The following is a 24609-nucleotide window of genomic DNA, read 5'->3' as shown; positions in this document are numbered from 1 at the left end:
CTGTGTGCCCGTGTCAAGAGCAGGAGGCTCTCTTCTTAGTTTCCGGCACCACAGCCACGCAGGCCGATACATGTTGATTGAGAAGATGAATACATGAGTTTTCTGCCCACCTTTAAAAACATATATATATATAAATATTTTATTGATATTTTACAGAGAGGAAGGGAGAGGAATAGAGAGCCAGAAACATCGATGAGAGAAAAACATCGACCAGCTGCCTCTTACACATCCCCTGCTGGGGATGTGCCCGCAACCAATGTACATGCCCTTGACCGGAATCGAACCTGGGAGCCTTCCGTCCGTAGACCGACGCTCTATCCACGGAGCCAAACCGGTTTCGGCTCTGCCCATTTTTTATGGTTAATTCACCCAAAGGCTCTAGCACATGGCCTTGACCTTCCACAATGGGTCCTTACGTGCCAGCAGCCTGGCCTGCGTTATCTTGTGTGATTCTGCGTCGCAGGGGTTAACTTTTCCATGTTACAGATAAGGAACTGATGCCGAGAGGTCCCCTGACTGCCCACTGCCGGGAACTGGTGCCACCAGGACTAGAACCCAGCCTGGCCAGCCTGGCTCGCGCTACCCTGGCCTCCCAGCAATCTGTGAGTGAGGGACAAAGTGTGCCCACAGACCTGGGGGGAATTCTCCACCCGGTCCACCCTGTAAGCCTGTGCTTTGAGGAAGATGGTTGAGAGGCAGAAAGAGTGGCATCCAGATCTGATGGCCATGAGAGGGCACGAGTCTGGAGGACCTTAGGAAAGGGACCATCCTGACCTGTTATCCCCCAATGCCTAGCCCTCCAGCCTAGGCACAGACCGGGGCTTAGCACACATAGCCAAACAACCCTGACCAGGTGGCTGGATGAGAGAGAGGTCAGCATGTCCTTGGCATGGTCTTCTCCATTCTGCCCAGCTTATGAAATGACCCAGAGAACGCCCCAGGCCTGAAAGTGCCTTCCAGGTGCTTCCTAAGTGCTGTGCACGCTCTCTGCCTTCCTGGTGCCCCTAAGAAGTTTTCTAATCTGTAGTCTACATGTGAATGAATTGAACTTATTAGGCAAGAGGTCAAGGTCGAACAGCTGCCTTCCGAGATCATCTGAACCACTGCTAGATGGCTTTCTCCTCCTCCTTAAAGGAGAAAGCAATCCCTACCCACCCCCCGCATGCCTTCAGAGTCCTGGAAATTAGGAAATGAGGCTCATTATTCCTACCAGTGAGCTGACCCCCTGGGTAACATGAGCTGAGCTACAAAAATGTTCTTGCCCGTTGCACCAGTATCTATTCTGGACGGGAAATAAAACACAGGGGGAGGGGGGAGGGAGAGGATCTAAAAGACTAAAGAAAGTTATTTTCACAGAGATGTCCACAGAAGTGGGATTATTAGTTACAGAACACGTAGAAGCAATCCAACTTTACAAGCAAGTGACAGAGGATTGTTAAGGTGGCAGATACCACGCGGAACTTAACAAAGTCACAGTTCACTGGTTTATTGTGTTCGTTTAAAATAATGCAGCCAGTTGGCTGGGCATCGTCCCATGCACCGAACGGTTGAAGTCTTGATTCCTAGGGGCGTGGGGAGGCTCGCATGTGCAGGAGGCAGCCAATCGATGTCCCTTTCTCACATCAATGTTTCTCTCTCTCTTTCCCTCTCTCTTTAAAAATCAATCAAAAATATTTTTTAGTCCTAACTGGTTTGGCTCAGTGGATGGAGCGTTGGGCTGAGGACTGAAGAGTCCCAGGTTCGATTCCGGTCAAGGGCATGTACCTTGGTTACAGGCACATCCCCAGTAGAGGGTGTGCAGGAGGCAGCTGATCCATGTTTCTCTCTCATCGATGTTTCTAACTCTCTATCCCTTTCAATTCCTTTCTGTAAAAAATCAATTGGGTATATTAAAAATATACATATATTTTTAAAAATATACATTTTATTGATTTTTTACAGAGAGGAAGAGAGAGGGATAGTGAAATATCAATGAGAGAGAATCATCAATCAGCTGTCTCTTGCACACCACCTACTGGGGATGTGCCTGCAACCAAGGCACATGCCCTTGACCAGAATTGAACCTGGGACCCTTCAGTCCGCAGGCCGACGCTCTATCCACTGAGCCAAACCGGTTTCGGCTACATATATTTTTAGAAAACTTGATTAAACTACAAATGGTTTGGTGACTGCATCATAGTTTTATTTTAAAAATGATTAAATTAAATAAATGCAAACTATAAAACAGAACATTTTAATTTCAAAATAGCATTTGAATGAGAAAGACTCACCTATGCCACTTTATTTTTTCCCTTTCCTTTAAAGAATTTTAAATCACTGCTTTTTTGATGAGGTAATTCATGCAGGCACCTAATACATTAAGGTAAAAATGCAGGCATCTAAAACATTAAGGTCTAAACACTGAAAGCAATCTACAAAGCAGCACCCGGTAACCCATGACAGTCTTTTAAGAATGTGGTTTTTGTCAATGTACTAACCTCCGAAGGGGACATGGAGAGAAGTAACTTGCTTTATGGTCATTAGGATCTATTTTTGTTTGTTTGTCTGTTTGTTTTTCCCTGCAAGGCTGAAGAAAGCAAAGGTTCAATCAGGAAGAAACCCGGAGCAGAAAATTCACACCATTTCTCTATAAGACATAGCTCCGAGAGGTCCCCTGACTGCCCACTTGGCTGGGACTTCTTGGCTGGGACTGTCCTTCAAGTCTAGCTCAGATCCCTCTTGCTGTAATCTGTGAAAGAAGCACCTAAATCAGGGTGGAGGAGAAATCTGGCACAGAAAACCATGCGAGAGAAAACCGACTGCCTTCTTACCTGTTCACGCACCAGGGTGCAATCTTCCAGAGTGTTGCTGTCGGTCTTAAAGGGCTCCAGGGCCCAGAGCAGGTACCTTAGTGGCTGGGGGCAGGGGGAGCCAGGAGGGAGCAGCCAAGGCTTCCCCCAGCCCAGGCTCCAGGCTTCCCCGCCGATGGGAAGGGCCAGAAAGCAGGCCAGTTCAAGACGATTCAGAAACTGAAGCCAGCAAGGGTGGGGCAGGCCACGTGTCCCCAGCCTGCCTAGAATGTGGAGTAGGAGGAGGCCACAGCCCCACAGGACCGACTGGGAGCTATTCTGACCTAAGGCATCTGCTAAGATAACGGTGGAGGTCCCCACGTGGGTCGTGTTAAGGGGCCACCCCAGCTTCTCTCCAGGACACAATTACTTTAACAAAAAAACAAAAAAATCTTCTTACAGAACTTAATAAAACTGGGGGATGTGGTAACCAGGATGCACGTAAGGCAGGGATGGGGAATGTCCGGCCTGTGGGCTACATGAGGCCCACGAAATCATTTGGTCTGGCCCTGCCAAGGCATTGGGGGCGAGTTCATTGAAAGTTTACTCAAATAGGCCCTCTCTCTCTCTCTCTCTCTCTCTCTCTTTTTTAATATATTTTATTGATTTTTCACAGAGAGGGAGAGGGATAGAGAGTTAGAAACATCGATGAGAGAGAATCATCGATCAGCTGCCTCTTGCACACCCCCTACTGGGGATGTGCCCGCAACCAAGGTACATGCCCTTGACCGGAATCGAACCAGGGACCTTTCAGTCCGCAGACCAAGGCTCTATCCACTGAGCCAAGCTCTCTTTCTCCCAGGGTGCTGATGCTGTGAGCACCTGAGGTTCCTCTGGCCATTGTGGTCCCCCTGCTGGCTCAGCTGGGTCCCTCAGGGGAGCCACCCAGAGCTTAAGGAAGCAGGTTCATAATTGGTGGAACCATTTTTTTTTTTTTTTTTTTACTAATTCTAACCTTTCTATTCAAGGATTTCAGAGACTCACAGAATCGGCAAAGTGATGGTGTGGTCTGTGCCAGCCCTCAGAGCGAGGCGGGGAGGGGGGAGTTGGGAGGGGGGAGGGGATCAGCTGGGGATGTGGCAGGCATGATCATTGACCAGTATCTCTGTGGGTGGGAGAAGCTCTGGGGGCGTGTGCCCAGTATTGCCATCCCCTTTCGGTGGAGAGTTCATTTTGCAATTTCATGATTGCATTGAAGAAAGATTGAGATAGATCTACATTGCTTGAAAAAGTCTAAACGAGATAAAAACATAAGGTAAACACGGGGGGCGGGGGGGAGTTTACCTAAATACAGCAGGCTAATTTTAAACTTGATCATTTTTGTATGGCCCTCTAATGATGTTATAAATATCCAGATGGGCTGAAACAGGTTTGGCTCAGTGGATAGAGTGTCGGCCTGTGGACTGAAGGGTCCCAGGTTCGATTCTGTCAAGGGCATATACTTTGGTTGCGGGCACATCCCAAGTAGGTGGTGTGCAGGGAGCAGCTGACCTATGTTTCTCTCTCATTGATGTTTCTTACTCTCTCTCTCTCTTCCTCTCTGTAAAAAATCAATATATTTTAAAATATCCAGATGGCCCTTGACAGAAAAAAGGTTCCCCATGCCTGATGTAGGGAACGAATATTAGACAGAGAAAAAGACCTTCGGTAAAGATCAGTGTTGAGGACCAATCAATGAGCCAGTCTCCAGGGAGACACGAGCCCAGAGAGATCAAATATCGAACCCAAGATCACACAGCCAGGCTTCCCCACATGGCTCAGAGCCTTTCCTGGTGTAGCATGTGGTCTGACAGAAGACAGGCCCTTTGCCCAGTCCCGGCTCCCAGGACAAGGGCACTCTCACTGTGCCTGCGTCAGAGCAAGGGCTGAGAACAACTCTGCCCAGGAGAATTCTGTGGGCTCTGAAGAGGCAGCTCCATCTTCTCCTACTTTTCATAGCAAGCTCTCTGACTCCCTCAAGACTATATTTGGCCCTGGCTGGTGTGGCTCAGTTGGTTGGGTGTTGTCCTGTGCACTGCTGGTTCGATTCCCGGTCAGAGCACATGCCTGGGAAGGTTGCAGGCTCAATGTTTCACTTTCATATCGATGTCTCTCTCTCCCTCTTCCTTCCTCTCCCTTTAAAAATCAATTTTTATGAAAAAGAAGTTGTTTTTGGAATTATGGTAAGGTCATACCCCCAAGGGATCCTTTAGCTCCCCATTAAGTGGACATTGCATGTGGGGGGCAGGAAAGGGCTGTGTTCAAAGCATCAAACTATCTGACAAGACAGTTTGCAGTGTTTCCCTGAATGTGAGGGGCCCCTTATTAACATCTAGGATTCCACAGCACCTAGTCTGGGGAAAGGCTGGACTAGAGGATTTAAAAAATATATATATATTTTATTGATATTTTACAGAAAGGAAGGGAGAGAGATAGAGAGCTAGAAATGTCGATGAGAGAGAAACATCGACTAGCTGCCTCTTGCACACCCTCTACCAGGGATGTGCCCGCAACCAAGGTACATGCCCTTGACTGGAATCGAACCCGGAACCTTTCAGTCCGCAGACCGGCGCTCTACCACTGAGCCAAACTGGTTTCGGCTGGACTAGAGGATCTTAGCATACCTTACTCTGAATGCCCATTCCTGGCACAAGTGGTTGTTCAAGAAATGGTTTCTCAATGGGATTGACTAAGCTGGATTCCTGGTAGGGCCCTGAACTTCCAGCAGGACAATGATGCCCACGCAGGAATGAGCTGGGCTAATCCCCCACCCCCGTCCCCAAGGCAGTGGCTCTACTGGCCGCACCCTCTGCGAGGCCTTGCTGAGGCTCTGCCAAGTTGCCTCATACCAGTGAGGCAGCCCGTGGGAGGGGCACGAGGCAGGGAAAGTTGATGGGGGAACAGTCATAGGATCTCACTGGGGCCTCCAAGAAGCCTCGACAAACTCTCCCACTCCTTCTCTGGGGCCTCTTGGCTTGAAATAGCTAAAGGCTTTTAAAGCATTGCATATAGGACTGCAGTTCAAGATGGAGGTGGCTCCGGGTCTCCCCAGGCTTCTGCACCCGAGTTTAGTGGCCACGCTTCCTGTTACCATGACCTTGGACCATGCCTTATTCTTCCCACTTTACAGACAGGAAACGGAGTCCTTGCTAGAGATTGGTGAACCCGGGTCATCTGACTCTATCCAGTGCTCTTTGTACGGCCCTCACTCCTACTTGACATTTGGCAGATCTGGTTTCTGATTGGCCTTTCTCCAGGTACCACAGCAGCTGCTTAAAGAGGGGAGCTTCCCCAGCGTGCCTGTTAACAGCATTAGGCTCTAACAAACCACAGTAAATGTTACTTCTCTTGATTATTGTCACTGCCATGTCACTAGCTTATACATCACACCTATTCAGGGCCCAAATTAACTTGTGAACTTGGCCCAAATGACCTAGTCAAAGGCAACTCTCACTCCCTGAGGTTTTGTTTGCAGTCAAAGAAGGGAGCACAGCACGCTCTGCTGGGTGGGCTTGTGCGTTGAAAATTCCATGACTAGCCAAAACCATTTTGGCTCAGTGGATGGAGCGTCAGTCTACGGACTGAAAGGCCCCAGGTTCAATTCCGGTCAAGGGCATGTACTTTGGTTGGGGGCACATCCCCTGTGGGGGATGAGAAGGAAGCAGCCGATCAATGATTCTCATCATTGATGTTTCAACCTCTCTCTCCCTCTCCCTTCCTGTCTGAAATCAATATATATATATATATTTAAAACGTTTTGATGATCATGTTCTAGAAGGAAGATTAGTAGTGGGGAACTGCGATGGGTTTGCCCCTAGGATTTCAACCCAACCTGACTGGGTACTAAAAGAGCTGCTGAACTTGAGGGGTATGGGTGGGGTGAGGTGAGGGACAGGAGCCTTTAGCTATTTCCAGCCTTTTGTCCTCAAACTGGAAATTCCAAACTGGATTTTTGAGGACTTCATTTTGAATAAGAAGCCATACTCCCTCAATCCCTGCCATACCTAGTGATTTCCAGGTGTGACTATTATAAGCAGATTGTGAAATACACAGACTGTAAAATAAATACACAGACGACCAGCAGAGTAATCTGGGGCGGAACGCAGGAATCTGACCAGTTCAGATGACCCCAATGTCCATCTGGGGTTAAAAACCACCCGACAGGTTCCTGCAGTCTCCTGACCTAAAACCTTTGGCTACCCACCCTCCACTTTATTTTCATTTAGGACCTTCTGATTTTCCCTGGAAGTCCCAAGATTGTGCCCGTTTTATCTGAAGAGACCAGACATGGCCTGAGGCTCTTCTGAATTTTATGCCAATTTCTCTGGAAGAATCACCTCACTGTCAGCCTCAGAAATGGCAAGGTTATAAAAAAAAAACTCTCCTGCCGAGACCGGTTTGGCTCAGTGGATAGAGCGTCGGCTTGGGGACTGAAGGGTTCCGGGTTCGATTCCGGTCAAGGGCATGTACCTTGGTTGCAGGCATATCCCCGGTGGGGGGTGTGCAAGAGGCAGCTGATCGATGACTCTCTCTCATCGATGTTTCTGACTCTCTATCTCTCTCCCTTCTTCTCTGTACAAAATCAATAAAATATATTTTAAAGAAAATAAAAATAAAAAATAAAAAAAAACTCTCCTCAAACTTCTGGGTGCAAACTTTTGAGGAGGTGGCACATAGTAGGTACTCAGTCCATACTGCTGAAATAAATGAATTCAGCAGAATCTTCTAGAACAGTGGTTCCCAACCTTTCTGATGCCATGACCCTTTAATAGTTCCTCATGTAGTGGTGACCCCCAACCATAAAATTATTTTTGTTGCTACTTCATAACTGTAATTTTGCTACTGTTAATGAATCATAATGTAAATATCTGTGTTTTCCAATGGTCTTAGGCGACCCTGCTAGTAGCTCTCAACCTGTGCGCTGACTGAGAATCTAACCCAATCTCCTGGTTCAGGGTTGACACTCAACCATTGAGCCACACTGGCCAGGCCTGATGTTGGCTTTCAAAGCTTCTATAGAAACAACTCTCAGTTGTGCTGGTCCAGACCAAACTGGTGTCTTCTCACTGCTATGTCACCCCAACTTCACACAAGCCCCACACACTGGGCTGTCAGATCCCCACATGTAAATAAGTCAGCCACCAACACGGAGGTATTCATGGAGTGCCCCCCATGTAGCCCAGAGTAAGCCTCTGTGCACCTCCACTGATGTCATCAGCAGAGCTGGTTCTTCTGAGCTCTGGATATGGTCCTGGACTATATTTTAAGGGTACAACAACTTAAAATATTCACATGCAATATTCCATATGTAAATGAGCAAGTAGGATGATTCATGCAAGCACCCGTCATTTCTATTTTGGAAAGGAATAGAATTTAGAAGTTAACAAGAAAATTGAGAGCTAGATGGATCCCATCTGAAGAATGCTCCCAACATTTCTGGCTTCCCACTAACAGGAAACTTCAGAGGCCACAGCCATGGGAGCGGCTGCCTCTGGAGGCCAGTGCTCTCCCTGGAGCCAGGGGAGCCGCTGAGAGTCTTCCCGGCCCTGGCAGCTGTCTTTCTAGATACATTAAAAAAAAAAAGCAACATTCCATCCATAGTCCAACTTGAACCCCCCTCCCCCAAAGGAATGCTGTTCTTGGCAAGAGATCTTCCAAAGGAAACAACATCTGTGGAACCTTCATCGGTGAGGTCAGGGAAAAGCTGAGGCAGCAAAACCTTTTCAGTCCTTTGTTCGACCCAGTTGTAGGCCCTCAACGGAGAGGCAGGATGGGAGCCATCCTAACAACCCAGCACCAACGCCTGTGTCTTGATAGTACCCCTGCTGAGCTCCATGGCAGCTTCCGGCGTGTTTTGCAAGGCTGGACAATTCCCTGTTTACCGGGTTGCTCAACTAAACCAAAGGAGTTGATTAGATCCCCTTAATACCTACACAGGTAGGATTTTTTAATTTAGCCTCATCCTCAATCACTAAATATTTAGGATGCACCTGTTGAAGGTCCTGGGGCAACAGCCATGAACTAGACAGCGCTGCTCTCAATATAGTCAAGCCAAATTCCTCGTGCCTGTAGTCCAGAAATTCCACTTCCCGAGTCTTCTCTCTTGACGAGAACAAGCAAACTCAGGGACAGATATGGAGAGGAAGCTCAATGGTGACAACTCCCAGACATGACATCCAAAGCACATGCAACAAAATAAACGAATCAACAAGCGAGGCTACATCAAACTAAAAAGCCGCACAGCAAAAGAAATAATCAACAAAGTGAAAAGACAATCGATTACTTGAATAGCCAAAATGCATAATGAACCCATACAACTCAATAGAAAAACAAAACAAAACAAAAAACCCAATTAAAAAATGGGCAAAGGACCTGAACAGGCTTTTTTCCAAAGAAGATATACAAATAGGTACATGAAAAGATGCTCAACCTCATTAGTCATTAGGAAAATACAAATCAAAACTACAATTATCACCTCATGCCTGTCAATGGCCAACAAAAAGATAAGATACATTCTGGTGAGGATATGATGAAAAGGGAACCCTATTGTACTGTTGTTAGGACTGATCCCGTCACTATGGAAAACAGTATGGAGAATCCTTTAAAAATGAAAAATAGGACTCCCAAATGACCTACTAATTCCATTTGGGAATATATCCAACGGAAACAAAAGCACTAACTTGAAAAAGATATCTGTACTCACATGTTCATTTGTAATAGCCAAGACATGGAAACAGCCTAAGTGTCCACTGAAAAACAAATGGATAAAGAAGCTGTAGTATATACATTAAAAAATGAAGGGCCTCTGGGCCCTGGACTGTTTGCTCAATGGTTAGAGCGTCAGCTCATGGACTGAAAGGTTATATTGGAGTCAAGAGCACTTACTTCAGTTGCAGGCTTGATCCATGCCCATATCCGGGCATGTATGGAGGCAACCAATCAATGTGTCTCTCTCACATCGATGTTTCTCTTTCCCCCTCCCTTTCACTCTCTCTAAAAGTCAATGGGAGCTGAAACCAGTTTTGGCTCAGTGGATAGAGTGTAGGCCTGTGGACTGAAATTAAAGGTCCCAAGTTTGATTCTGGTCAGGGGCACATCCCCAGTAGGGATGTGCAAGAGGCAGCTGATCGATGTTTCTCTCTCATGGATGTTTCTAGCTCTCTATCCCTCTCTCTTCCTCTCTGTAAAAAATCAATAAAATATATATTTTTAAAATCAACGGGAAAAAATATCCTCAGATGAAGATTAACAACAACAAAAAAAGGAAATCCAGCCATTTACAACAACATGGATGGACCTTGAGGGTATATGCTAAGTGAAATAAGTCAGAAGACAAATTCTGGATCATTTTGTTTAAATGTGAAATTCAAACACAACAAAATTATTTCTCCTTCCAAAAAAGTAAACTCATAGAAAAAGAGATCAGATTTTCAGTCATTAGAGGCAGAGGAGGGATGGAGAGAATGGGAACTGAAGCAAGGTGGTCAGAAAGTACAAATTTCCAGTTACACGGTAAAGAAGTACTAAGGATGGGATGTACATGACTACAGTTAACACTGCTGTATAACATGTTAAAATTAGGGAGTAGACTTTTTCTTCAATTTATGAGATGATGGATATAATCATATCACAGTATATGCAAGTCAAACCATTAAACTTATACAGAGATGCATGTCAATTAGATCTCAATAAAACTGGAAAGAAAAGAAAAAAAACATTTCCAACTGTAAGAATCCAAAGAAGGCCCCTCCATTATGGAGCTAAATGCTATCTATATATCCCTTGAAACACTATCTCATCCAGCAGCCCTGTGGTGACATCAACAGAGACATCAAAGCAAAGCAGTATAAGGGGAATAAGAGATCATGGGGTATGTATGGGGTGGGGTGGGAAGGAGACTTTATTGGGCCCATAGGTATTTGGTGATTCCTAGAGGAAAACGAGATTCCATTGTGATGACCTAAGCCCAAATATGAAGATCTCAGTTTTGGCTCAATAAGCGCACACAGTGAGCTGGGCTGAGTGCCGGGTACTCTTGTATGTACTCATTGTATTCTCACACCAACCCTGCTTAGAGTCTCCCTGTTATGGATGAGAAGCCAACTGGCCTGACCAATGTCATGGATCTAATCAGAGGCACAGACTTGACTGAACTTGGCTGTCTCAACTTACTTACAACTTCCCATTCCAGACTTAGTGCTCCAGTCTTCAGAGGGAGGTGTCTAAGAATCCTTATTTTTATTAAGTGGCTTAAAGGATGATTTTCTTGTTTAGGAAAATTTGAGAGAAAAAAATAAAACATACAAAACTTATAATCCCAAGACACAGGGTCATTTGGATTTCTTGGTTAATGTTGAGGTTCTTAGGAACCAAGATGATATCTTAAGGAAGGCTGGGAAACATATGTAGGAACTTCTGTACAGCTGTTACACCTCCCTTTACTTTCTATGGACAGGGAACCAAGACTCAGAAGTTTTAAATGGCTTGTTCAAATCCACTCAGCTGTTATTTGGTCACACCAGCGTCAATCCTGTTGCCGGAGTCTAGTTCTCCTTCTACTGTGAACATTTTGGCTGATAGTTTCACGTGTAAGCTTTCTTTCCCTTGCTGGAATGTCAAGTTCATCTGAGCAGGCCCTGACGACTTCTGTACTTAGCACAATGCTTGGCATAATCTGCGGTCATCTGTCAACCTTTCACAATATGGGCCCCTAGTTCTGGGACAATCCCACTGAGTTTCTATAATTTTTGCTGGGCTTTGGGTTACAGAGGAATAAAAATGAATCTGTAAGCACAAGACAACCCAACATAAATTCCACCCGATTGGCCTACCTGTAGCTCGCCAGTAGAACAATCATCAGATGACCACATTTCCAGTTGTGGTGTAAGATCTAAAATTAACCCTCAATATTGTAAGCAAGAAAACCAGAAGGGCTTCAAACGGCCTAACTGCAAGTTTCCCTCCTCACTCTGCTCTTGTGGATAATGTTCCCTCAACAACCCTACTGATCAAAGGACCAGGCATGGTTCCTGCTTATAGCAGTTACCGGGCGTCCCTGGACTTATTCAGACAAGTAATAATTAATGTCGTTTTTAAACATTCGTTTAAAATCTTGCTTGGCATTGACTTGTATTGACATAACCTTCAAACACGTGGTATCTACAGAACGTGTGAAGTGCAATTAACAAGTTTTGCTTGAAAAAGTTTGTGTTTGGTTTGGTTTTTGTTGCAAAACTAGGGCTAAGAAGATGGCAGATGAAGAGCATATTCGGCACTGCATGCTTTACGAGTTCCAATTAGGAAGAAAAGCAAGTGAGGCTGCAAAAAACATCTGTAGTGCTCTTGGTCAAGATGCAGTTAGCGCCAGAAAATGCCAGGGTTGGTTTGAGAAATTTCGCGAGGGAAATTTTTCGTTAGATGACAAGAGTGGTCGAGGCCGTGTGTCCAATTTTGATCAAGAAGCTCTTCAAGCTCTTTTGGTGCAAAATCCTCAAATTACCCAACAAGAGCTTGCGACAACTTTAAATTGTTCACAAAAAACAATTTCCAATCAATTGCGTGCACTTGGCAAAGTCCAAAAGTTTGGAAAATGGGTTCCTCATGAGTCGTCTGACAACAACCGTAATCAAAGAGTCACAATTTGCAGTTCGCTCCTCTCTCGTCAAAACCGTTTGCCGTTTTTAGAGCAAATTGTTACCGGAGATGAAGAATGGGTGCTGTATGTTAATTTGAAAAGGCGGCCTCAATGGTTGGACAAAAATGAGGCTCCGCAGCCCACGCCAAAACCTGACTTGCATGCGAAAAAAGTGATGTTGTGTGTTTGGTGGAATTTTAAAGGAATTCTTCATTATGAACTTTTACCATCTAACCAAACCATTACAAGTGCAGTGTATAGTGCCCAATTGGAAAGGTTAGCCCAAGCTTTAAGAGAAAAAGAACCCGCGTTGATTAATCGGAAGGGCGTAATTCTTCACCACGATAACGCACGACCGCATACTGCAAGAATCACTGCTGAAAAACTGCGCCAGTTGGAATGAGTAGTTCTCCCTCAACCTGCATATTCTCCTGATATTGCCCCTTCCGATTACCATTTGTTTCGTTCTTTGCAAAACTTTCTTCTCGGAAAAAAATTTAATAATGAAGAATGCCTCAAAAATGCATTGACCGAATTTTTTGCATCAAAATCACAAGAATTTTACAACAGAGTGATTAAAATGCTTCCTGAGCGTTAGGCACAAGTAGAAAACAACGGCAACTATATTGTTGATTAAATTTTGTTGTATTGTTTAAATAAATTCAATTTAAAAAAGTATTAGAAAACGACATTATTACTAGACCTAATACCTGGATTGTGGGCTTGGTCCAACCAGCAGAAGGCAGCCTATCAATGATTCCCTTATCATTGTTTTTATCTCTCTCTTCCTCTCTAATAAAATCAATATAAAAAAGTGGCTGAGCACATGCACATAAAAGAACATTCACTGTATGAAGTAAATGTTCACTGAGAATAGCAGTGAACTTGGCTCTCTCCACGTTCAGCAAAGCTGCCTGAAAGACCAGGGCTTCCCACACAGCTGGGCAGGAGGAAGGTGAATCCTTAGGTGTGGGCTAGAGAATTTTGAGGCTGGCTCACTTCCACCTGACAGGCTACCTTCCTCACACCACAAAGGCCCTCCAGAGCCTGCCTGTATGCTGCAGACAGCCCCCCCTAGCTACCCATGTGCCTTTAAACAGGTACCACATAAACTGACTCCCTGGGGCAGGTTAATATTGGGTGCTCTGTACTTACCGATCCTTCCTAGTAGTCATGGGCAAAAAAATCATTACGGGAGCTGTTAAGGGAGCATCTGTTGAGACTACCCAGAAGGAATTCATGCCAAAGCCTACACTCTTGAAGTAGAAGTTAAGACAGAAGAGAAAAAACTCAGCCATTCTTGCTCAATATCTGGGAAGAGGCATGGTTACTAAGTGGTTACTAAGCCAAGTTCATCTGCACAGAAGACTAGAGGAAAGCCAAAAACCCGTAATGCTGAAAGCAGGTGGACAGGGTGCAGAAATCCATTCAGGGAGCTGGAAAGGAGGAAGATACTCTCAGCCCTTCCTGCTCCAACTCAGGCTCAATTCTCCCACTAAATTATCATCCCTAGAAAACACACATGGACACCAGCTACCTCAAAAACTAGGTTTGTATTTCTGGTTAGGTTTCAGAGTGGCAGAACTTAGAGTTATACTATATCCAACCTGGTCCCCACATCAGCTTGCTTGCCTCCCTCCCTCCCACAAAGATAACATTATACAAAACTTTATTTACAGAAAAACCAGTTAAAAATTAAGGGTGTGTACAAAAGTAGACATGAGAGCCAGAAATATCAATGCAGGGAAAGCTGTGGGGCTCACGGGGCATTGTATTCCACACTGGACCCAGGGCAATATGTCACCGTGTTTTCCCGAAAATAAGACCTAGCGCATGGAAAGATAAGACATCCCCTGAAAATAAGACCTAGCGCAACTTTGGGAGAAAAAATTAATATAAGACACTGTCTTATTTTCGGGGAAACAGGGTATGTACCAGGCAGGGAGCAGCACAGCGAATCTCAGTGCCAATTTCAGGGGAAACTAATCACTCCAGGGGAAGTCTTAATTATCCAGCCACCCTTCTTCTGCCATATGGGTTCAGAGCCAGGTAGCGAGGAAAACAAAACACAAAGTCTCTGACAAGCCCCACTGAAAAAAGAAGGACTCAGAAGGCATAGCGGGTCCGGATGTCCTCAAGCTTCTTGGACACCTCAGGGGGGGTTCGGTCCAGTTCTTCAGAGACATTCTTTTGTTTGTTGGGCTCCATAGAGTTGAACTGCTCACAGAGGTCTCCATCAATCACATTCTAGGGCATGGAAAAATGAGAGCAAAAGAAAAAGGTTAGATGGCAAAAAAAAAAAAAAAAAAAAAAATGGCACATACTAAAGCAGCAGCTGCAAGCAAAGCCTTTTATTCTACAAATACCTTAACCCCATTTACAGAGGCAGGAACACTACGGTAGTGATTCTTAGCAGCCAGAGTTCAGATGAGCAAAGCTAGTTGGAACCTTTTCTCTGGCTGTGCTCTGCCTGGAGCTCTCCCATTACTGTCTCCATCAGTCCACTCCCTTGATGCTCCTTTATTCGGGCTATTCGGATTTTTTGGGCACCAGACAATGTGACTTTTATTCTTAAATAACTACTGTACAAAAGCATATTACAATAAAATGTATGTATAACTACAAAGTAATACTAATTTTTTTTTTTTTAAGAAACTGGAGACTCTTTCGCCATTGTATGTTTTAGACTCCTCTGTCAAAAAGGAGGAGTCTCGGCCATTGCTGAATGACACATGAACCAAAAGGCCCCAAATTGATTCCCTGGTTGCAGGCTCAATCCCCAGTAGAGGGCATGCAGGAGGCAGCCAATCCATGTTTCCTTCTCATTGATGTTTCTGTCTCTATCCCTCTCCCTTCCTCTCTCTCTAAAATCAATACATATTTTTAAAAATTAAATATTTGCCCATATTTCTGGCCTCTCAATTCTGTTCCATTGGCCTGTTTGTCTATTTTTCTGCTAACATGCTGTTTGGATTATTGTTGCTTTGTAGTATTTTTTGAAATAAGGGAATGGGATATCTTCAGCTTCTTTCTTTTTTCTCAAAATTGCTTTGGTAATGTTTATACAGTTCATGCAAATCTCCATCACTATGCCATATTATAGCAATTTTAAGGTAGAAGTTCCTAATTTACTGTAATTATTCTGCATTCCAAATAGCCATCAAGCCATCATTTTGTTTTGTTTTTTGTTTTGTTAATCCCACCTGAGGATATATTTTTTTCATTTAATTTTAGGGAGAGTGGAAGAGAGAGGCAAAGATAGAGACAAGCACTGATGTGAGAGAAACATATCATTTGGTTGCCTCCTGCATGAGCCCCGATCAGGGTCCAGGCCGGGGAGGAGCCTGCAGCCAAGGTACGTGCCCTTGACTGGAACTGAACCGTCGCTCTATCCACTGGGCCAAACCAGCTAGGGTCAATCCATCATTTATTTATTTTTGTATTTTATTAACTTTTTTACAGATGAAGAGAAAGGGATAGAGTTAGAAACATCGATGAGAGAGAAACATCGATCAGCTGCCTCCTGCACACCTCCCACTGGGGATGTGCCCACATCCAACGTACGTGCCCTGACTGGAATCGAACCCGGGACCTTTCAGTCCACAGGCTAATGTTCTATCCACTGAGCCAAATCGGTTTTAGCTCAATCAATCATTTTAACAGTCTAACTTTGACCAATGTTTCACGTGAAACTTCACCTGAAACCCAAAGCTTAGCTGTCTGTTTTCTGAAACCATCAATTGATGAACACTCTAGCTTCATTACTCTGCAACTGTGTGAGGGTGGAGCCTAAAGGCTAGCATTGACTCAGGGAGAATCCAGCAGGCCCAGGACAGGCTTGGTGAGGAGCTGGCAGCCAGTGGGGGGCTATGCAGTTGAGAAGGGGACTATTCTGATTTTAAAGTGTGTGTGTGTGTGTGTGTGTGTGTGTGTGTGTGTGTGTGTGTGTGTTTTATTGACTTGGGAGAGGAAGAGAAACAGAAACATCAATGATGAATCACTGGTAGGTTCCCTCCTGCATGCCCCTACTGGGGATTGAGCCCAAAACCTGGGCATGTGCTCTGACTAGGAAATGAATAAGTGATCTCCTGGTTTATAGGCTGATGCTCAACCACTGAGCCACACGGACCCAGCAGGACTATTGTGATTTTTAAGGGAGCAAAAAGACCAAAGAAAATACTGGTTAAATGGGGTGATTTCCCCTTTTCAATCTACATTTCCAGCAAAGACCTACCTTAACAGGGAAATAATAAGAGCGAAAGCTGAGGTGGTCTCGCCCACAAAGAGGAGGATGCTCAGACCGGAGGTGCATTTCCACATGCTGGAAGAAGTCATGGTCCTGGCAAAAAAACAAAGAATCTGTGACTAAAAGACAAAAGTGATCTCAACTATTAGTCTGTAGTTTCCAGAAGCACAATGAGCAGAAAAGCCAGACTTTTATCATATTAAACATCAAAATCACTCCTCTGATGACCAAAGATTATCTTGCTACAACAAAAGAGCTAAACCCCAAAAGAAAACCTCCTTGTTCTTGTAAAACATGAAAACACCGTCTGTAAAGAGTAGTTTGTGAAGTCAGCTTCTTTATGCTCACTTCTTTGGTTGGAATAACTAAACCAAATTTAGCCAATCCTAGATTTGACTCTTAAGAGGTAAAAAGTGCCCCAGTCCTATCATACCAACATTCCTAATCTGTGGGGTTTGGTCTAAGGCTTTGGCTTATAATTAACCCTATACCCTGACAAGGCTTTTCCCATGGGGCTAAATAAATGAATCGGGATTCCTATATCCTCAGGCATTTTTGTCAGCTTATGAAATTTCCAGAACACTAGTTGCAGGTAGGGACAATGGATTTGCTCCCTTAAGCAGATTTAGCACAAAGAAAGCACCTTGGGAAGGCAAAAGCCAGAGCAGAGTGGAGAATTCACCTCATGAGATGTGAACGGAACAAGGATGCCAATTCCTCCCGACAAGGTGGTGTAGACAAGCGATTCTGAGCCTCCAGGGATTAGTGTCGTCTTCTGTAACGACAGCACTGTCTCCCCCACATGATAGTTCATGATCACCTCTGCCTGCAAGTCAAAAACAGACCAGTTACTGTGAGGACCTCAGGAGCCTGTTCTCCATTCCCATGAGCAGATTTCACCTCTCAAAACCCCCACATTACTAAAATTTATGTTAAAAATGTTCTTAACATTTAGAGCTTAAAGCCCTTATAAACATGCAGACATGAGGTAATTTCTGACAAACAGCCAACCCTAGGCATGCTCCCCAAAAGGAAAGGTATTTTTTGAAGTCCACAGATGTTCTGTTACAGAAGCAGAGTAGGGCCAGCACACATCTGAGAAGCGCTGGAGAGAATGATCCTATGCAGCCATCGTTTGCAAGGATCTCACTATGTTTCAAAGAGATTTTATGCTGCTAAATGTCTCAGAAAAATTTCTACTCCAGCCTAGCCTCGGAAGCCCAAAAACGGGATAGTGAGTGACTTGGACACTTTAAGTCAAACCCAGTGTCCATCCGTCACAGGCTACATACTATCAACTTAGGGACTTCCATGCATGCAAGAGAGTACATGTAGTGTGGTCACATGCACTGTGGATAATTCACTAAAACATGCTTCCTCGGTGCAGGTCAAGGGAACTGTGCTGCACAGGCTGGTGCCTCTCCTTTGGGCCCCTCCTGAATCTTACCTTCTGAGAGGCCCCATTGAGCAAGCCCCGGTCCCACAGGGCTTTGTTTCCTGTGGGGTCCTCATCCACTTCGTCATTGGTGTTAGGTGGGAGCCTCACCTACAAGGAAGTGACAAATCACAGTGCTGGGTCCTGCATCTACTTACCTGGAACACCAATCAACACGTGCGCCCCAGGTCCTTGCAAGTAAACCTAGGGGCACTGCCTTTGGCAGAGGCCTGAGCCCGTCCCCTGCACCTATGCTGGTGTCCTAGGAGTGAGAAACTCAAGACATTCAACCCATGAGCAAGAGCAAAAAACAAAGACCACAGAACATAAACAAGAGAAGTCAGATGGGGCTTAAAACAATAAACCAAAATCCAGTCAAAATGTGAAAATAAATATTAGGCATTAGCTCAAACGGAACTATTATTATTAAATCATGTCCCATGGGGAAGAGGGAGATAAAAAGGGGGCGGGGGGGGGGGAATCTAAAAAATGGATAACATTTAGAAGAACACAAAGTTCTTTTTAGAGTGAGCCTTAGTAGGGCTAAATTGTATACCCAATTTTACTTTCCATACTAGAGATCATATCCTGGATTCTCCACAAACGGAGCCAGCTTTTATACACAACACTATATCCCAAGTAAATATCAACTCACCACACAAATGTTGCCAAACTTGTCTGCCCCAGCCACAGTGTCATAATCGAGAAGGCTAGCCGTAGTGACCCACCGGGGGTAGGTGTCATCGGCGAAGATGATGAGCTGGTTCTCATTACGCTTGTAGCGAACCCAGATGAAACTTTCTTGGACGTCAGACACAATTACCCTGTGCCCGATAGTCTGGATCCCAGAGATGTAATTGGCAATATGCTGGAAAAAACAAGGACAACAGTGGGTATAACCTTGAGCTCCCCTAGCCTAACACCAGGACAGGACGCGCACCTTGAGGTCCCACCCCCCCCCCAGCAGGGTGTGTGGCCTCAGGTCCCCTGTCAAGCTCCACAGGGACAAGAGTGGGGACCCGTGGAGGACAGAAACATGGTTCTTAGTTTAAAGAAATCAAGAAACCGATCTTCTCATGCCTGTCTCAAGTCTCACGGGCCTAATTCTGAACCTGAAATTAGATGACTGTAACAAGGTCCTAACAAAGACCGATTTTAACATTGCCATGCCAATGCCTCCCCTTCCTTCCTCACTAGCTAGATCTGGGGCTTTTTACCATCATATTTACCTTGTTCTCACATTTTCGAAGTAACTTCTTTTTTCCCAGGTCATAGACTCGCAGAAGCTTCCCCACACCAATCAACACCCTTCCCTGGAATGGAGCAATGGCAGCAGGGACTTCTTCCACTGGAGTCTGAGGAAAAACAGGTAATGCAGCTATTAGAACCTGCCAGCCCCACCCTCTCAACCCAAAATGCCTTTTATAGGCATCTGTCAGAAAGACAGACAGCAAGTCAAGTGATTATCTTTTGCTCACCAGGGAAATAAACCAACAGACAACACTTTGAAACAGGATGTGTGGGTAAGCAGGTTCCACATGCTGCATTGCACCCAGCAAGTAAGTCAATGCCACAAGTCAAAAGAAGTCCTGTTCCCGATGAACACTGACTCAGAGCACATGCTAATTCAGCCAGTGCCATTAACTAGCAGTGAAGCTTCAAAATCTGCAGTTTGTGGAGGAATAAACAGCCAAGGAGAGCTAGTGACATCTTAATTGTGAGGGAGACACAATGAGCTTAGTACAAAGAAGGGTCTGTGAAATAATTACTTTCTAAAAGACACCCCCCCCCACCTCGATGGGAGGGTTGGAGAAGCCATATGAGACAACAGGAATTATTTTTCTTTAATTTTAAAATTATAGTATAATAGCTCCGGCCAGTGTGGGTCAGTTGGTTGAGTATTGTCCTGTGCACCACAAGGTTGCTGGTTCAATTCCTGGTCAGGGCACATAACCAGGTTTCAGATTCAATCCCCAGTTGGGGTGAGTATGGGAGGCAACTGTTCGATCTTTCTCTCTCTCACTCTCTAAAAATCAATAAACATATTTTAACAAATTATAATAAAATATACATAACATAAAATTTACCATTTTAACTATTTTTAAGTATATAATGCATTGGCATTAAGTACATTCACATTGTTATGCAACCACCACCATCATCCAACCCCAGAACATTTAAAATCTTTCTAAGGGAAACTCTGACCATTGAACAGGAACTCTCCAGAGAATACTCTTTAAACTGATGAATTTTGACCACAAATTGCTGCCTGCTTAATAAGACTAGTAAACAAGGAGCCAGTTCAGTGTGAATGGTTAGCACACAGGCAGCAAAGCTTCACTGGAACATGCAGGCCCCGGTAGCATTTTCCATGTGCTACCAAGAGATGGATCAGAATCAATGAGTTGGCGCCCAAAATGGTCACCAAAAGACCTGATCCACAAGTTAAGCAAAAATGGGAGAGTGTAGTAGGATATAAAATCCAGTAGAACCACTGGCTGGTTCCTACCTTGTGCAAAAACTCCAGTTTTTCCCCGTTGTTCACAAGCTTGTAGGTATAGACAAAGCCGCCTGCTACAGATCGGGGGTTCAGTATCAAGTCTTTGGCCACGCCCACCAGCACATACCAATCCTCACCAGTGTTGGAGAACCTGCACACGGCCACACTGCACAGAGAAAGAAGCAAGAGTTAAGCAACAGTCACAGCCCAGAAAATTCCTGTCCCAGATCCAAGACCTTGGATGTTCCAGACTCCTTACCTAAAAGCAGCTTCATTCTGTTCCAGCTGGACGAGGTCCAGCGTGTTACCCTGAATAGGATTCATCACTCGGATCACAGAGGCCCACTGCCCATTGCCAGCCTTGGGCGCTCCAAAAATGGACTCAGGGAGGTTTTCATTGAGGAATGCTGCTGCCATCTCTGCAGCTAGCTCGCGCTCATCCTCCCCTGCTGCTTCCACCATTTCCTTAAAAAAAAAAACAAAAAAAAAAACGAGGAAGAGTTGGTATATTCAGAAGTGGGTGCTGGGTTAAAGTGAATAAGTAGTAAGAACACCTCCAGGGACAGTCCATGATCTATAAAACAGCAAAGTCTGTCAACCACATCAGAATTTCCCAAAATGAAAATATTAAAGGGAGAGGTGCACAGACAAGAGGAAGAGGGAAGGTCACTAAAGGAGACACCAGTACTTCCCATCTAATTTCCTTCGCTTATTCTACTGAACTTCTCTCTTCCACACCAAATATAGTTTTACATGATTGGGGATACTTACCTTTGGTGAGAAATGATTTCTGGAAGGAACTTGTGTTATGGGGAATATGAAAGCTATCTTTGTTGGCCCCAAATCCAGGAAACACCTAACAGACTGTTTTGGGAACTCAAGGACTTTAGAACTCTGTTCCAGAGATGGAACTAAATATTGAATAAACCCAGGTCAGTGTATTCGTCCTGAAGTCACAAGAAAACCTCTAAAACCAAGGACTTAGACAAAGGGTTCTGCCTTGAAGGACCCGAGAAGAGCCTGGATCTTTAATATAACAAAAAGTAGCCTGGCTGGTTTGGCTCAGTGAATGAAGGGTCCTGGGTTTGATTGAAGTCAAGGGCACATACCTTGGTTGTAGGCTTCCCACCCTGTCCTGGGCCCTGACAAGGGCTCGTGCAGGAGGCAACCAATCAATGTGTTTCTCTCACATTGATATTTCTGTCTTTCCCTTTCCCTTCTACTCTCTCTAAAATCAATAGAAAAATACCCTCGGATGAGAATTAAAAAAATAAATAATAATAATAAAAAAATATATATAGATAGATAGATATAGATATATATCTCACACACACAAACACACACAACAAATAATCCACAATTACAGGAATTTAAACTTTGCAACGGTTTCACACAAACACCTTTAATGAGTTAACTACCACGATACTGAACATTGAAGGTCAGTCTCAGTCTCATTACCTCTGCCATCTGCTGCTTCCTCTGAGCTTTTGTAGCCTCTGTGTAGGCATTGTGGTCAGTCTCAATGATGATAAGGTTGTTACTCTCAGGGTGAATGACAAATTTCCTGGGTGTGTACTGCAGTGGAAAGGCTACTTGATTAAAGACAGCACCTAGCTTCTCCAGTGCCAAAATCCTACGTCAAAAAGAAAGGGAGTTAATAGGCCGCTCACTCAGAACCTACAAACTGGTGTTCAAATGGCCCCTGAGTCGTCACAGCAAACACATCAACCCCTAAAGCTCTAGTGCTGGCATGGGACGACATGAAATACCAGACTTACAATCTGGAAGGTTCTGCGCAGGAGACAAGATAGGGAAGGCTCTCCACTTTGGCAACAGCCCAGCACTGTTTCATGACAATTCTAGTTTTCACCAGTGAAATTCATATTAGAACCCTCAAATGAAATTTTTTTATCACTCCAGTTAAAATTTCTTTATTATTACTGACAAACCTTAAATAAAGAGCACCAATTCTGAAACTATTGTGAAGCACTGCAATTACCTGAAGATAGGTGGTATTTGTGCTGATGGCGTTTCATAAAAATGGCCTCCTGAACCTAAGCTTTATGAAACCCATGAATCCATTGTGAACAGCCAATAGTTATAACCAGGACACCAACAACATGGGTGGCATTAATAAAGGTTAAATAAAAAACAAAAAAATCCCAAACTTAAGTCAAACTGAACAGGTTATTTTCCAGCTTGCAATATAAATAGCTCACTCCAACATTATCAGCTTAACTATAGTCTGTCAACTTGTAAAAGGCCTAAATAATTTATATTGAGGTTAAAGTTTAAGCTGTAACAATGCAAATGACAAGACAGAATGAGAAAATGTTATGAGCGATCCTGCTCTAAAATTAACCCAATGGCTTCGCCTAGAAAACAAGACGACTGAACTGTACTATGAAGTTTTAAAACTTGGCCCTAAAAGTCAATCAGAAGCTAAAACTCCAAACACCGAAACTTGGCTATCAGGTTCCTAAATCCTGAGCCAAATAAAGGTTTCAATTGCAACATACTAGTTGGCTCTTTTGCCATCTCTTCATAACTTTTTCCGACACTTTGGCAAAAGTACAGTCCAAGCCCTTGGGAGAAGGCTATTCACTGGCTTCAACTGTGAGACTTTTTCACCTCAGGGTATTGGTGGAGATGGCCACAATGCCTTCAGGACACTGTTCAGAGGCGAAGCCAGATGCAAATTCCAAGGTCTCATAAGACAGGGGGGTGAGATGGAAACGAGATTGGTAAGAATAGCTCAACCATGAGCGGCTTGACATGGCCAACACCTGAGGAAGGAAAAAAACATCTCGAGTAAGTTTGGGAAGAACTCATAGTATGCTGAGCAAACACGCTCTCCCCCAATTTCAGACTGCAGAATATCCAATGAATTTTAAAAACCTGAAGAGTCACCTTAAGAAAAAGAGGCCTAACAGCCTAAGTGCCCAAAGCATAACCAATGGACACAGACTCTAAAGGGTAAGGGGGGAGATGAAATAGGATAAGGACACTTATGTAACACCTTAATCAATAAAGAATAAATTAAAAAAGAGGCCTAGAGAAGAGGCAGGATGGCTTACTCTTTGCTGAAAGTGTGGAATCACTCAATCTCTGAGCCCGTTTTCATGTGTATAAAATTGAAATACTATCACAAGGCTGGATAGTTGTAAGGATTAAATGCAGTAACAAGGACTAGCACAGTACCACAAGTACTGATATTCTCACCTATAAAGGACGTCTTTCACATTATATAGTAAGCTATGACACAGATATAAGGCTGCTCATGGGTAATGGTACCCTAGATGGGAGGTATTCAACCAGTTAACACTCACTCTGTTCAATTTGCCCAGCCTGAGGGCTGAAGGGATCAACATCCCAATTTACTGATAATCAAATCATGAAACAGTGCCATTGAACATGTTAAGCAGCTCTGAATTAAGGGGCCCTAGATTTCCAACATAAAATAAAATAACCAAGATAGAGCTAATGACAAATTAAGTCTATACTGGTAAATTAATGAAAGAAAGCTTACACCAAGGGGATTTATCGTACTGATGGTACTAACATCCAAACATGCTGCCTACCCCTTTCATTACTTACTGCCTCCTGGCCTTGCATCCGAACACGAAAGAGTTTCACAGGACGGGACCCCAGGTACCTAGTCCGGGTGTCAGACAGATCCCCAGTGACAGGGTCCAGGACAGTTCTCAGCAGCACACCATTCTAAAAAAGGAGAGGAGTGGATTAAGCCTACCCAGGATGAAAGTTCCCTTGGCCACTTTATATAGTAAGTTCAAAGCAGATGGAAGGAAATGAGTTAGTTCAGTGGTCGGCAAACTCATTATTCAACAGAGCCAAATATCAACAGTACAACAATTGAAATTTCTTTTGAGAGCCAAATTTTTTAAACTTAAAACTTCTTCTAATGCCACTTCTTCAAAATAGACTTGCTCAGGAAGGTCGCAGGTTCCATTCCCAGCCAGGGGACAT

At 44.3% G+C, this 24609-nt stretch overlaps 2 protein-coding genes and 1 long non-coding RNA gene across 8 annotated transcripts in view; 1 reads left to right on the top strand and 2 right to left on the bottom strand.

Moving 5' to 3' along the window:
* Positions 1-3016, bottom strand: part of IL34 (interleukin 34) — a 76730-nt gene extending 73714 nt beyond the window's left edge. For 2 of the 5 annotated variants that reach the window (XM_045582694.1, XM_045582696.1), the window contains exon 1: positions 2478-2629. The gene's annotated coding sequence lies outside the window, so the exon portion shown is untranslated. Of the gene's footprint in view, positions 1-2477; positions 2635-2810 lie in introns of those variants that run through there. The other 3 variants (XM_045582698.1, XM_036441071.2, XM_036441070.2) reach the window with 3 other exon arrangements.
* An 11095-nt stretch (positions 3017-14111) lies between these two features.
* Positions 14112-14498, top strand: LOC118720776. Its single transcript, XR_004988533.2, has 2 exons — positions 14112-14240; positions 14368-14498. It is a non-coding gene; the product is annotated as an uncharacterized LOC118720776 (long non-coding RNA).
* Positions 14499-14529: 31 nt separating this feature from the next.
* SF3B3 (splicing factor 3b subunit 3) overlaps positions 14530-24609 on the bottom strand; it is a 39464-nt gene continuing 29384 nt past the window's right edge. For both annotated transcript variants that reach the window (XM_036441053.2, XM_036441052.2), the window contains exons 16-26: positions 24220-24342; positions 23254-23408; positions 22081-22255; positions 20882-21087; positions 20632-20788; positions 19352-19477; positions 18778-18990; positions 18135-18233; positions 17370-17513; positions 16676-16780; positions 14530-14688 (exon numbers count right to left, since the gene is read on the bottom strand). In XM_036441053.2, the coding sequence (XP_036296946.1) occupies positions 14548-14688; positions 16676-16780; positions 17370-17513; positions 18135-18233; positions 18778-18990; positions 19352-19477; positions 20632-20788; positions 20882-21087; positions 22081-22255; positions 23254-23408; positions 24220-24342 (1644 nt within the window). In that variant the 3' untranslated portion in view covers positions 14530-14547. The remainder of the gene's footprint in view (positions 14689-16675; positions 16781-17369; positions 17514-18134; positions 18234-18777; positions 18991-19351; positions 19478-20631; positions 20789-20881; positions 21088-22080; positions 22256-23253; positions 23409-24219; positions 24343-24609) is intronic.

The sequence above is a fragment of the Pipistrellus kuhlii genome, unplaced genomic scaffold (assembly GCF_014108245.1).
Source record: "Pipistrellus kuhlii isolate mPipKuh1 unplaced genomic scaffold, mPipKuh1.p scaffold_m20_p_17, whole genome shotgun sequence".
In the NCBI taxonomy this organism is placed as follows: domain Eukaryota; kingdom Metazoa; phylum Chordata; class Mammalia; order Chiroptera; family Vespertilionidae; genus Pipistrellus; species Pipistrellus kuhlii.
This window is presented reverse-complemented; position numbering and strand designations above follow the sequence as displayed.